Source organism: Vombatus ursinus, unplaced genomic scaffold (genome assembly GCF_900497805.2).
Source record: "Vombatus ursinus unplaced genomic scaffold, bare-nosed wombat genome assembly UNPS02015255.1, whole genome shotgun sequence".
NCBI lineage: Eukaryota > Metazoa > Chordata > Mammalia > Diprotodontia > Vombatidae > Vombatus > Vombatus ursinus.
The window spans coordinates 27,057,666-27,071,787 of NW_020955033.1; the positions used below are offsets into that span (position 1 = coordinate 27,057,666).

Genomic DNA, 14,122 nt, shown 5'->3' on the forward strand with positions numbered 1-14,122 from the left:
GGGTCTTACACAGTGATGAAGGCTTTGAGTAAGCATCCCACCAGGAAGTAAATATTATCAGAGGACCAGCCCGATTCAATTAAGAGAAGCTCATTACCCAAGGGAGCCCGGCCACCATGTGACAGATTTTTTTTTTTGGCGACAACAATTCATGAAAACATTTTAATAAGTTGGGGGGGAGGGGCCGAGAAGAATGACCTTCTAAGGAGACAGTAGCCACACTAATAAAATCAAGTGAGGGAATTTATTTTATATTGATCAATTCAGTTGTCAAATTCCAAATATAATGGCATTCCAGTTGATTTTACACCCATGAATGTTTGCTCATGTCTGACTATGGCTATCTATTTCCTTCCTCAGTTCTTTGAGTACACTACCCCACACAAACAAGTTTCTGAAAGCTCTGGAAGCTGTCAGAAGCCAAGTGAGATTGGGAAGGAAAACATGCAGAGAGCTGAAGCTCTCATGCAATTCAACTCCCCAAGGCCTGGTGCTTTGTTATTGTTTTTAGCCATGCTTGATTCTTTGTGACCCCATTTGGAGTTTTCTTGACAAAGATATTGGAGTGGTTTGCCATTCCTTCTCTAGACCACTTTACAGATGAGAAACTGACACCAATAGGGTTAAATGACTTGCCCAGGGTCACACAACTAATAAATGTCTGAAGCCAGTTTTAAACTCATGAAGATGAGTCTTTCTGACCCCAGGTCCAGCATTCTATCCACTGCTCCACTTAAGCTGCCCCAAGGACTGCTGCATTGATTACCAATGAGTAAAACCAACACAGATTGCATAGAATGGGTAATAAAGTATGCGTAACACTACCCAAAGACAATGGGAAAGGTGAAGGGAGATGGTGGTGGTGGTAGAGAAGTCCTGTGTATTATATAGTCCCTGGCCTTAACAGAGGTTCTGAACTTTGAATTTGTTTTGTAAATATTTTGAAAACTATTTCAATATAACTGGTTTCCTTTTTAATCCTTGTCTTTTATTTTATGCATTTAAATTAAAAACACTGAGATAGTGTCAATAGACCTCACCAGACCACTTAAGGAGTCTATAACATACAAAAAGCTTAAGAACTCCTGCCTTAAGGAGATTACCATCTACAGAGGGAGTAAAGATTAACATCTAAAATGCAAAAAATAATACAAGACACAGAACACGAATGATTTAAGCACCATATTGCATCAGTACAAAAACATATGTATATAGCCATTTTATTCCCCAAGATCTAATTTGTATAAAACTTATGTGTCCTATAATCAGTGTCATTCTCCTGTAAGTGTATGTTTATTTTCTTTTCAAAAAAAAAGATATCCTGGCTGGGAATGTCCCACCTGTTGATGCAGCCTCTCCAAATGCTATATTTTGCATGACATTGTACAAATTATATATCAAGCTCTAAAATGCTATTAAGTAATCTTAATGAAATTCTCAATAAATGCAAATGTCTGTTCTTCTGTAGATGAAAAAAGTGAATGAAAAATATAAGTTGCTCAGGCTATAACAGTCTGTCAAATTAGTTCACTGATAATGTGGCCAGGGACTGCATGGGTGCTGCAGATAAACAATTGGCTAGGGGCAGCTACGTGGTATAATGAATAGAGAACCTGCCCTGGAGTCAGGAGGATCTGAGTTCAAATCCAGCCTCAGACACTTACTAGTTAACTAACTGTGTGACCCTGGGCAAGTCATTTGACCCCCACTGCCTCCAAAACAAACAAAAAATTTGGCTGACCCCAAATTGAGTAGTGGAAGAAATAAGGCTGGATGGACCTTGGGAAGAGTTGGTCAACCTATGCTTCCAATTATCTCAACTAGTTCAATGCTTCAAAATCCTGTCTCTTTAAGAGCCAAAACTCTCCTGGTAATCTATATAGCTGCTGCAGATTTTTAAAACGCCATAATCCTGGAAGAAGCAAAATAATAAGTAACTCAAGGAGCATGAAAGTTAATTAGGCTGCATTGTGCTTGTAAGAAATGTAAGAGACCTTACTGAAAAAGAAATTCAAATCAAAACTCTGAGCTTTAAACTTAAACCCAGTACAATTCATTTTTGATTTCTTGAAATATAGCTATGAAAAGACAGGCTTTTAGAAGCCCATTGTGTTTTAAATGGAGCTACCTGGGTCCACCAGAAAACCCTAATGACTTGCAACCCAAACCTCCTTAGCTCATAGTTTAGGTTGATTCACGGCTTAGATATAAAGGGTAATGTCATAAATTAGAGGAGTAGGAAAGGAGATCTTTCATGACTACAGGTAGAGGAAGAATTCTTGACCAAATAAAGGATAGAGAGGATTAATAAGAGAAAATGGATAACTCTGATTACATAAAATGGAAAAAAGTTTCACACATGCAAAGTCAATGCCTTAAAATTAAAAAGGATTTAGTTTTGCATCAAACTTCTCTGACAATGGCATCCTATGAGATAGATTGCTATTGATTCACATAGGTAAGAACAAGAGCCATTCACTAAGAGATAAAATGACCAAAGGATTTGAACAGGTTGTTCAGCTTGTGGAAAGGCAAGCTATGAACAACTATATTAAAAAACACTTCAAAACACCAACAGTAAGATAGACAGATGCAAGTAAAATCAACTCTGAGCTTCTACCTCACACACCTTGGCAAAGATGACAAAAAAGTAAAGTGATAATTATTAGAAATTCTATGAGAAGACACTAAGGATGTTGGAAGCAAGGTGAATAGGTCTAGCCATACTGGAAAGCAAACTAGTACTATCCCCCAAAAGTTACTAAACTGTATATTCCCTTTTATCCAGGGATACCATAACTAGGCATATACCCTATAGAGATTGGTTTTTTTTAAAAGGCAGTTGGGGTTAAGTGACTTGCCCAAGGGAGATTTTTTAAAAAAAGGGATTATTGAATATTAAGAGTCAAAAGGCCAAATACAGCACCTCCCTCATTTTATGGATAAAGAAACTGTGTCACATCCAAGGTTACACTATGTGACCCTAGAATCCAGACTTTCTGGCCTTGCATCCAGTGCTGTTTACATTGTACCCTGTGAGGTCCATTAATTGATTTTAAAATTTTTAAATTTTGGTTGTTAATAATTTAATTTGTAACAATTACAGGAGAAAAATATCTTTTAGCAACATTCTACACATTTTAAAGAAAAAAAGATGTGAAAACCTGGGATTTTTAAGTCAAATATTTTAAAAGGGGGGAGGGAGACAAGGGAGTGGGTAAGGTTTGATGCTTTTTACCCTCTGGAGTAAGAGTAAGAAAACTTAGATTCTGCTCCTATTCAACTTACTAACTATAACCCATACTAACCTCCTTCGCTAGTATGTTTAAGATGCTAGGACTCGAGGATGAAATGCCCATTTCCTTGCCAAGCTAACCTCATTTCTTGTACCCTTGATGTCATTCCCTCCAGATCTGCTTAGGGATCTTGTCTCCCCAATAATGTCTTCTCCATCTTCCATCTCTCCTACATCCTACACCTTCCATCTATCTACAAGCTCATTTTCCACACCCTATAAATATTCTTGGGACTAAAAAAACACCACCACCACCACCACACCACCACCACTTTCTTACCTCTATATACTGTAATTCTGTGTGACCCGGGGCAAGTCCTGTAAATCTCTCAGGCTTTTCTCATCAGCAAATAGAGGAGTTTGGACTAGACTTTACTGTCACAGAACGTCAGAATTGTAAAGGCTCTTACTATTCATATAGTCTGAATTCTACAGTATCTCTAAGCCTCAACACCTATCTGAATCAACTAGTTAGGAAAAAAGGGTCCAAATCCTATACTGCTCTTTAAAAGTCTCCCAAAATAAACAAAAACCACGTGTATGTTTGAAAAAATATCGAAGACTAGGTGTGGGATTTTGGACAAGTTATCCATCTTTGGGATTCAGATTCCTCATCCTCAAATGAAACTGAACTAAATGACCTCCCAAATCCCTTCCAGCTTTAAAACGCTACATTAACGTTCTTAGAGGCAGCCCTTCACATTTTTTTTTCTACTTTAAAAAAAAATCATCTAGTAAGGGCCCTTCCTCCCCCTCCCCTTTTTATATTTTATTCACATTTTTAAGTAGAGCCATTGTGGCCGTGAAGGTAGAGAGTTGTCCACAGAGTAAGGAAGACCTGTGTTTAAGACTCTCTCTGACACGTCGTGTCAGCTACGTGAGATCACGGTAAGCCTTTTTGCACCCAGGCAACTCTCTAAACTCTTAAGTTGCAACTGTTGCTGAATTGCATTGGTAGAAGGTTCCTCATTGGGAGTTCCCTATATCACTAAAATTAGAGATATAGTAAAATATGATAATTCATTTTTCGAAGGAAGCTAGGGTCATGTATTTTGATTCAATATAAGGAAAAACTTGCTGACAGTTGTCCCAAGTGAAATGGCCCGCACACTGCGCCAGCGGATATTTAAGGAGAGGTTTGCCGACCGGCCGACCACTTAGTGGGTCAGGTATAGCAGGGATTTAGACTAGTCTTGGAAAAAATTGCGCCCAGAAGTTCCTGAAAGTTGGACAACTGCAGCTGAGAAACTTCACCATAACCACCATAAAGGTGGTAAACTACTTAGAGAACGTAGCTGGGGTCTGGCTGTCAGTGCCGCGCTACGCCCTACCCCCGCATCCCGCTCCCGCGACTCCAACCAGGGTGGAACCACGCGGGTCAAAGTCTCCGCGTGTTTCCAACTTCGCTTCGCGATCTTCCTCGCTGGGATACGGACGGCCTTCGCTAATGACTCGGGCTAGAAGCTCACGGGCTCAGGACTTGGAGCTCACTCTTACCATGGCATCGGACCCGTGGCCTCCAAGAGAGGTCGGGAAACGCACATCGTAGACAGACATCCTGGTGATACGGCCCCCAACCATCTTGCTTCAGTTCAGCTCTTCTCGGGGTACACTGGAGAAGTACAATTCCCGGAGAGGGGGCGGGGAGGAAACTCCAGGCCTTGTCCAATTTATAACCCCGGGAAAGGAGGGCTCACCGGGGTTGATTGGTTGGAGCACTGTCCATCTTCGCACCGCCCACGTTGTTCTGTCCCCTCCCTTTTCCATTTCTCCATTGTATATAGTACAGAATAGATTATTATGAAATAGCCAGAAGCATGATGGGAGTTGTCGGCTCACAAGTATATGGGAAATGTAGTTCTATTACCCACAGAGTTGGAAACGTGCCACCTGCTACTTCCTTGTGGTCAGAAAGCTTCATTTCCCTACTCGAGCTCTCCAGTCCCGATCTTCAATGATGCTTAAAGTTGCAAAGATAGTCATACCCTTGGCTCAGTGAGTTTTGTCTTCCATTTAAATGCATGTCATATCCCTGAAGAGTTAATACATTGAGGTTTTTTTTTTCAGTCATTCCTAGTTCATTTTGCAGTAATTTTGCAAATTATTTTCATCTATTGACTAGCACTTATTAAGTAGGTGTAAGACACTCTGCTAGGCACTGGGTATTCAAAGTAAAAGCAAAACAAAACAAAACAAAAAATAGTCCCTACCCTCAAAGAGCTTAAATTGTACTGAGGGAATACAATCCTTAAAGAGAAATGTGTACAAAATTATTTGAGGATGGAGAGACCCCGCTGCTGAGAATAGGATCCTCGTTTCTCACCTGACTTCACTATTTTGGAACTTGTTTGACCTCTCCTTCACGCCCCAGAAAGCTCACTAATGGGATAATCTCATCAACCCGAAAAATCTAATCAGCCTCAGTGTTGGCTGGACCTTTTCATTATCCTCGGTCTCCCTTACTGTAGGAACTCCAAACCTCCATTTAAGGAGAGAGTTCAGCTTACATATCCCCTCATTTCTCACCTTGCTGCACGACTTTGGGACTTTCTGTTTTCCACTATGCCCCTGCTTTGGGCACTCTTTCACTGTCTTCCCTACCTCACCCCCCCCTTTCAGTATATGTGTGTGTGTGTGTGTGTGTGTGTGTGTGTGTGTGTGTGTGTGATTTTTAAACTCTGTGAGAGCAGGGACTGTCTTGTAATTCCAGCGCTTGGCATAATGCCTCAGACATAGAGCTTAATAAATGAATAAATGTTTATTGAGTATCAGGAATTTCTTCTATAAGAGGCAGTAGCTGAGTTGAACCTTAAAGAAAGCTAACGACTTTAAGAGGTAGAAATATGGAGTGGATTCCAAGCATAGAAGACAGCTCAGGCAAAAGTAGAGATTATAATGTGGAGTGTGTAGAACAACAAATAGGCCAGTTCCGATGGCACAAGAATGCATGAAGGAGAGAAATGTCAAATAAGTCTGGAAAGATAAGTTGAAGCCAGACTATGGAGGGCTTTAAGGAGTTTTATTTTATCCAAAAGGCAACAGGAAGCCACTGAAGATTTATGAGTAGGTTGGTGACATGGTAAGACTTTTGCTTAGGGAAGATTACTTCAGCAGCTTATATGAAGGATGAATTGGAAAGAAAAATTTGGGGACAAGAGGCCAAATAAGAGGTTAATGTAATAGGTCAAGGGAGGGTTAATGAGAGCCTGAGGTAAGATGGTAGTCATGTGAGTGGAGAAAAGGGAATAGATATAAGAGATGTTATAGCAGTAGAATCTATAAAACTTAAAAACTTTCTATTCCATTAAAGATCCAATTTATTCCCCCTGCAGGTTGTTACTTTTGGTTGTAAGCCTATGCCTTTTGCCTTTTGGAATATGGTAATCCAGAAGTTTCCAAATCTTATCTGATTTTGACTGTAGTTTTTTGTTGCTTAAACTACTTTAAGTTAGAAATAGGTATAGGAGGCAGAATTAAGAATGATTCAAGAGTGATTTCAAGCTTGTAAATTTATTTAACTAAAAGGATGATAATACTCTCAACCGAAATAGGGAAGTTGGGAAGGGAGGGTGGGCTTAGGGAGGAAATATGAATTTCATTTAAAATATATTGAGTTCAAAATACCCATGGGACATTCAAGTAGTGGAGAAAGTGGGAAATTATGGCTAGTTTTATAGATGTGAGCAGACTCTCTAAGACCATAAATTGCAGAGGTGCTGTTGAGGTTTAGAGGTGCTGGGATCCCAAGATCACAACTTGAGGGTCCTGCCCGAAAGAATTCGACCCAAGACTTCTTTCAGCCAAAGACAAGGTTTATTAAAGATACACCATATTAGCCAGACTGCTAAGAAATCTGAGCATCTGTGAGCTATTGGCTAGATTGTAAAAATCTGAACAGTGGCTAGATTATAAGAATCTGAGCATCTTAATAGAGACAAGATGGATCTTATATACAGAAAGACTATGGGAGAGATCTAGGAGTGGCCAAGTAGTCTATGAGGTAATAGAACTCCAGGTCCCTGGACCACCTGGCCAAGGGAGAATGGAGCCTAGATAGGATTAAGGGTGGGAAGTGGCTTGGGGGCATAGGGAGGTAAAACAATGGAGGGCTAAACTAGGTTAAGGGTAACAGAATTGGGAGATTGGGTGTAGGCTATAACAAAAGGCCAGTTGATGGGATTATAGCCTCAGACAAATGCCAGAGATTTGGCCATGTGAGAAAGTTCAAGGTTTTTCCTTTTTGGGATCTAGATTCCATCCTCATCAGTGCCAACCTGCATTGGAAGAGGGAATTTCTCTATCTAAAAGTTCCCTGTACCAATGAAATCACAGATCCACAGATTTGGGAGTCCTCAGCATAAACATGGGAGTTGATGAGATGGGTGAAGGCGAACAAAAAAATGGGAGAGCTGAGGTCAGAATCTTGGGATAGAAGAAACAGCAGTGTCACAAAAACATCCAGGAAAAGGCGGAGTCAGTAGTGGCAGATACTTCAGAAGGATAAGGACTGGGGGAGGGGGAGGGGGAAGCCAATAGATTTAGGGGTTAATTGGTGGACTTCTGGCCAAGATGGTTGTCTGAACAGAGGCAGACTGCACAGCTCACACTTGATGGGGTTGGAGTTTGGACCCCAGAAAGAAAAAACCCTGGACTTCCCCACATGACCAAATCTCTGGCATTAGCCTGAGTCTATAATTCCATCAACTGGCCTTTCATTGTGGCTACACCCAATCTCCCAATTCTCTGTTACCCTAAACCTAGCCTAGTCCTCCCTATGGTCCCCTGCCATTTTCCACACTTAATCCTAGCTAGGCTCCATTATCCAGGTCCCAGGAGTTCTGTTCACCCCAGTTTACTGGCCACTCCCATCCAGACCCCTTCACCAGTCACTTCAAACTACTTGGTCACTCCTAGATCCCTCCCACAGTCTTTTTGTATATAAGGTCCATCTTGTCTCTATTAAGATGCTTAGATTCTTATAATCTAGTCACTGCTCAGATTTTTATAATCTAGCCACTAGCTCACTAATGTTCAGACTCCTTAAGAGTCTGCCCAATATGGTGGATCTTTAATAAACCTTGTTTTTGGCTGAAAGTAGGCTTGGGTTGAATTCTTTCCGGCAGGACCTGCATATCATGATTTTGGGGTCCCAGCACCCCTAAACCTCATCACATTGACCTTAAATTCACACTAATTCATCAAAACCTTAAGTTCACACTAAACCAAATAATAAGCAAGAAATCCCATGAGATACTACAGTAAGTGACTCCTTTTGCCCCAGAACTGCACCAAGAGTCAGTCAGAACTCTATGGGCAATAGGAAAGAGGTCTAACAGCAAAACCAGAGCCAGTGCAAGCAACCAAGCCCTTAGCTTCCTAATGTAACAAAATCTCTATGAAGCCCGCAAGCCTCTGTGTTAGGAGGTAGCAGGGTAGAGAACCACTATGAGACAACCTTGGGGTGGGAAAATGGATTTTGGAAGCCATAGGAGATCAGTGGTGACCAGTGTAATGCTTAGAGTGGGACAGCTCAGGTACCCAGGAACTCTTGTGAGACACCAAAGAAGGCCCTAAAAGATCCAGCACTCTGAATTTCAAAGATCATGAGAAGTCAATCCCTGGGAAGTAGAAGTCAACTCAGAAACTCAGGGTATCCAGAGCAAGACCAAACAATGCTAACCACATCACCCAAAAGTAAAGCCTAGTGAGGAACCTGGTCCTGGCATAAAGCCCCAATTCAGAAACTAAAGAGAATAAGTAGCTTAGAATTGAAAGTGATAAACTTGCTAATGGACTTCATATAAACTGAAACATACCAAACAGAAATCAATGACTCCATGAGACAGCATGAAATACTGGACCAAAGCCAAAGGATTGAAAAATAGAAGAAAATGTAAGCTATCTGAGATTTAAAAAAAAAAAAAAAAACACAAACACTGACTAGAAAACATATCAAGGGTAGATAATTTAAGAATTACAACTCCCTGAAAACCATGATTAGAAAAACAAAAGCCTGCACACTATCTTTCAATAAATTGCAAATGAAAATTACCCATATCTATTAGAACCAGAAGGCAAAGTGAAGAGGGAAACCACTGATCCTTTGATGAAAGAAACCCCAACAGGAAAAGACTCAGGAATGTCATAGCCAAAATCCAGAGCCCCAGAGCTTTTTCAAAGGTAAGGAAGTGGGTGACAGAATGCTCGGTATGGGCCAGTTTAGTTGGAATGGTGTGAGGGACTCTCTGATGTTGGCTACTGCCAAGTGGGGGTGGGATTGTGGCAAGATGGGGTAGGAACTGGGTATTAGGAAGTAACCAGAGCTCACGCTCCTGAGGCAGGGGCTGTGCTAGGCGGAGTTGTGGTGAACTGGGATGGGCTGGATACGGAGAAGTAACCGGAGCTCATGCTCCTGAGGCAGCAGGCAGTGCTATGTGAGCTGCTATAAGCTGGGGAAGGAACAGGATACAAGGAAGTAGCCGGAGCACGTGCTCCTGAGGCAGGGGGCTGTGCCACGTGGGAGTGGGACGGCAGAGGACGAGTTCCCTTTGCTTAGTCCCCTCCCTAAATGCAACATCAACCCCAGACGCCTCCTTCCTGTGTCCTTCCTGACTTCCTGGGTCACGTACCTTCCTTTTGTGTAGCACTGACCCCAGACGCCTCCTCCCGGTATCTGGGCCTGACTTCCTAGGTCACGTGCTCTCTCTTTGTCTATGCACTAATCCCAGACGCCTCCTTCCTGTATCCGGTCCTAGCCTCCTGCGTCACTTCCTCTCCCTTGGTGCGCTAAACTCAGACATCCCCTTCCGGTATCTGACCCTACTATCATTGACTAGTAGGCGGGCTGAGGAGGAGGGGCTAAGTAGGTACTTAAGGTACTTAGCCTTGCTGTGATGGCCTCTGAATAAAGCTTGGGTATTGGCACCTCCTGGTAGGCTCGTCTCTGTGTGTTTATCCGGGTAGGCTCCGAAGACTGGTAAGTAGTATGACTCTGGCAGCCTGCTCCTTATAGGAGGAGAGTGCACGGCGCGGCCGGCACAGAATGGAAAGAGTGTGAAAAGAAAAAATGTTGTCTTAAAAGTTTTGCTGGAGCTACACTGTAAAGGGCTTTGAATGCCAAGGCTGAGGAGTTTGTATCTTATCCTAGAAAATGTAAGAAGCCACTGCAAATTCTTGATTAGCATAGTGACATGGTTACACCATGTATTTAGGAAGATTACATTCATAATGGTGTGGAGGATGTATTGGGGTGGGGGTGGTGTTAGTTGAAGCAAGGATACCAATCAGAAGGCTATTGTAATGTGTAGGTGAAAGAGAATAATAGAGAAAACTAGGGTGGTGGCCATGATGAGAAGGGGATAGATTCAAGAGGTAAAATAAATTTATTGTGAATTGAAAAAAAAAAAAAGAGGCTCAGATTCTTAAAATCTAGCCAAATGCTGAGATTCTTAAAATCTAGCCACTGCTTGGATTCTTAAAATCTGGCCCGCTTGGATTGGCGATACAAATGTTTAGATTCCTTAAGAGTCTGGTCATTATGGAGAATTCTTTAAATCTCATCCACCCCCAATCGATGTTCTAATAAATCTTGTCTTTGGCTGAAAGAAGGCTTGGGTCAAATTCATTTGGGCAGGACCCACGTGTTGTGATTTTGGGGTCCCAGCTCTCCTAAACCTCAACACAACCCGTGCTGGGACTGAACCCAGCTCTTTTGACTCCAAATGCTCTGTCAAATATACCACATTGCATTTCTTACCAATTATGCTCTACTGTGGAACATATAACCTTTTATTCTCATCTAATATTTTAATAGTATGAATTCTTTAAATATTTAGATAATATATTTTCAAATAAGGCATAAGATGGTGCTATAAAACCTATTTTCTATCAAACTATTTTCTAGTCTTCTTGGCAGTTCTTGTCAAGGAATCCCTTCCCCTAAAGTTTGTGTCTTTGCATTTATCAAATAAATCCATCAGCTGCTATACAAATGTGTTCTTATGTCTTGCTTATTAAGGTTTTGGTGACATTGTTTTCAGTTCACCTACCTGGAAATGGAATAAATAATGAGTTTACTAATAAAAAAAAGAAAAAATAGAAATATTGAGAAGAAAGAATTGATGATGAGGCAACATATTACATATGGCATGTGAGGGAGAATGGAATCAAGGATGACTCTAAGGTTGAAAACATGGGGAACTGGGGCAGCTAGGTGGCACAGTGGATAGAGCACTGGCCCTGGAGTCAGGAGGACCCGAGTTCAAATCTGGTCTCAGACCAGATACACTTACTAGCTGTGTGACCCTGGGCAAGTCACAACCCCAATTGCCTCACCAAAAACCAAAAAACAAACAAAAAAAAATACGGGGAACTTAAAAAGATCAAAATATGCTCAACAGAAATAGAGAAATTTGGAGGACAGGCTAGTGTGGGGGGCAGATGGATTATTTTGGATGCATAGAATTTGAGATGCCTTTGAAAAATCCAAGAGGAATTAACCATGTTGGTATATGACTTAAGTCAGGAGAGAAATTGGGGCTAGTTATATGATCCAGGAGTCATGTGCATTGAGGTGATATCTGAACCCATGAAAACTGATGTAACCATGGAGGGAGGGTTAATGGAAAGAAAAGAGCCAAGGACAGAGCCCTGAGAGACTGAGACTCATGGTTTGTAACTAGAAAAGATGTGTAAGATACAGGAGTGGTCAGTCAGAAAGGAAGGGAACCAGGAGAGAGGACTGTCACAAAAGTTGAGCCAGGAGAGAATATTCAGGATGAAGACATGGTCAAAAGAGAATTCAGGATGAAGACTGAAAAAAGGTCATCAGCTTTAACAATGAAGAGATCATTATTTGAAGAGTGAATGAGAGATGAGAAAGTGGAGGTAAGAAGGTTGGCAGTGAAAAGAAGAGGTGCTGGAGCAGATAGCAGGGGTGAAGTGAAGGTGTTTTAAGAATGAGACTTGAAATTATTTGATGGCAGAAGGGAAGGAGCTGGTAGAAAGACTGCAAATTAGAGATGACAGAGGAGGTGAGCTCCTAAAGGAGAGAGGAGAGGAACTCAAAGGCCCAATTAAAGGGTTTGGCCTTGGCAAGAAGAGCCACATCTGCATTCCAGATTGAAGAATGGTATAGGGTTGGTTGAATGGTTGGTGGACTGATAGGATTTTGACGTGTAAAACAGAAGAGATGAGGGAGCTCATAGCTCATGGCTTCAGACTTAACCCCTCAAAACAGAATTGATCTGTCAACCTGCTATGTTAAATGCCAATTGTGTACCTAGCACTCTATTAGGCAGTTTTACAACAGAAAATCTACATGACTTGGGAGCACTGAAATGATGGCTGAAGGTGATAAAAATGTAGCAGGAGGTTTTTGAGAAGAAGATTTGATAAGGTAGTCTGAGCTATTAAAAAGACCTAATTCCATTTCTAGGGCTCTAAAGATTAGTTTATGAAATCATAGGAAAAACAGAAATAACTTAATATAGTATAAACATACTTACATAAGGCAATTTGTTATGTGAAAAATCTTATCACCCTCAGAGTATAGTCAAATAGGGGAAACAATATATAAATAATTGGATACATACAAGATAGATACAGAATGGATATAGGTAATTTGGAAGAGGAAGGAATTTACTGTTGGGGGTTGGTGGGGGGGTGTGTGAAAGGGCTACTATGGAGGTGGGATTTGAGCCACTGTTTTTTTTTAATAATTTCTTTTTAGTTTTCAACATTCACTTCCATAAGATTTTTGAGTTTTGAATTTTCTTCCCCACCCTTTCTTCCCTCCTCCCCAAGACAGTGTGCAATCTGATATAGGCTATACATATACATTCCTAAACGTATTTTCACATTAGTCATGTTGAAAGAATTAGAACCAAAAGGAGAAATCATGAAAAAGTAGAAACAAAACAAAACAGAAGAAAAAAAGAGCAAATAGTATGCTTCTATCTGCATTCCTACTCCACAGTTCTTTGTCTGGATGTGGGTAGCATTTTCCATCATGAGACTTGGAGATGTTTTCGATCTTTGCATTGCTGAGAAGAGCTAAGTCTATTGAAGTTAGTCATCGAACAACATGGCTGTAACTGTGTACAATGTTCTCTTGGTTCTGCTCACTTCACTCAGCATCAGTCCATGCAAGTCTTTCGAGGTTTTTCTGAAGTCTGCCTGCTAATCACTTCTTATAGCACAATAGTATTCTACTACATTCATATTTTGCTCAGCCATTCCCCAATTGATGGGCATTCCCTCAATTTCCAACTCTTTGCCACCACAAAAAGAACTGCTATAAATATTTTTGTACATGTGGGTCCTTTTCCCATTTGTATGATCTCTTTGGGATACAGCCCTAGAAGTGCTATTGCTAGGTCAAAGGATATGCACATTTTTATATCCCTTTGAGCATAGTTCCAAAGTGCTTTCCAAAATGGTTGGATCATTTCACAACTCCACCCACAATGCATTAGTGTTCCAATTTTCCCACATCTTCTCCAACATTTATCATTTTCCTGTTGTGTTGACCAATCTGATAAGTGTGATGTGGTACTTCAGAGTGGTTTTGATTTGCATTTCTCTGAACAATAGTGATTTAGAGCATTTTTTCAAATAACTATAGATGACTTTAATTTCTTCATCTGAGAACTGACTGTTCATATCCTTTGACCATTTATCAATTGGGGAATGATTTGTATTTTTATAAATTTGACTTAGTTCTCTATATATTTTAGAAATGAGGCCCTTATCAAAGAGACTGGTTGTAAAGATTCTTTCCAAATTTTCTACTTTCCTTCTAATTTTGGTTGCATTGGCTTTGTTTGT

The 14,122-nt window shown here is 40.9% G+C and overlaps 1 protein-coding gene across 1 annotated transcript in view; it reads right to left on the reverse strand.

Moving 5' to 3' along the window:
* The window catches only part of LOC114031842 (mitochondrial enolase superfamily member 1), a 44,811-nt gene extending 39,852 nt beyond the window's left edge, over nucleotides 1-4,959 (reverse strand). The window contains exon 1 of the mRNA XM_027847005.1: nucleotides 4,793-4,959. Coding sequence (XP_027702806.1) covers nucleotides 4,793-4,876 — 84 coding nt within the window. The 5' untranslated portion in view covers nucleotides 4,877-4,959. The remainder of the gene's footprint in view (nucleotides 1-4,792) is intronic.
* Between the last annotated feature and the right edge of the window lie 9,163 nt (nucleotides 4,960-14,122).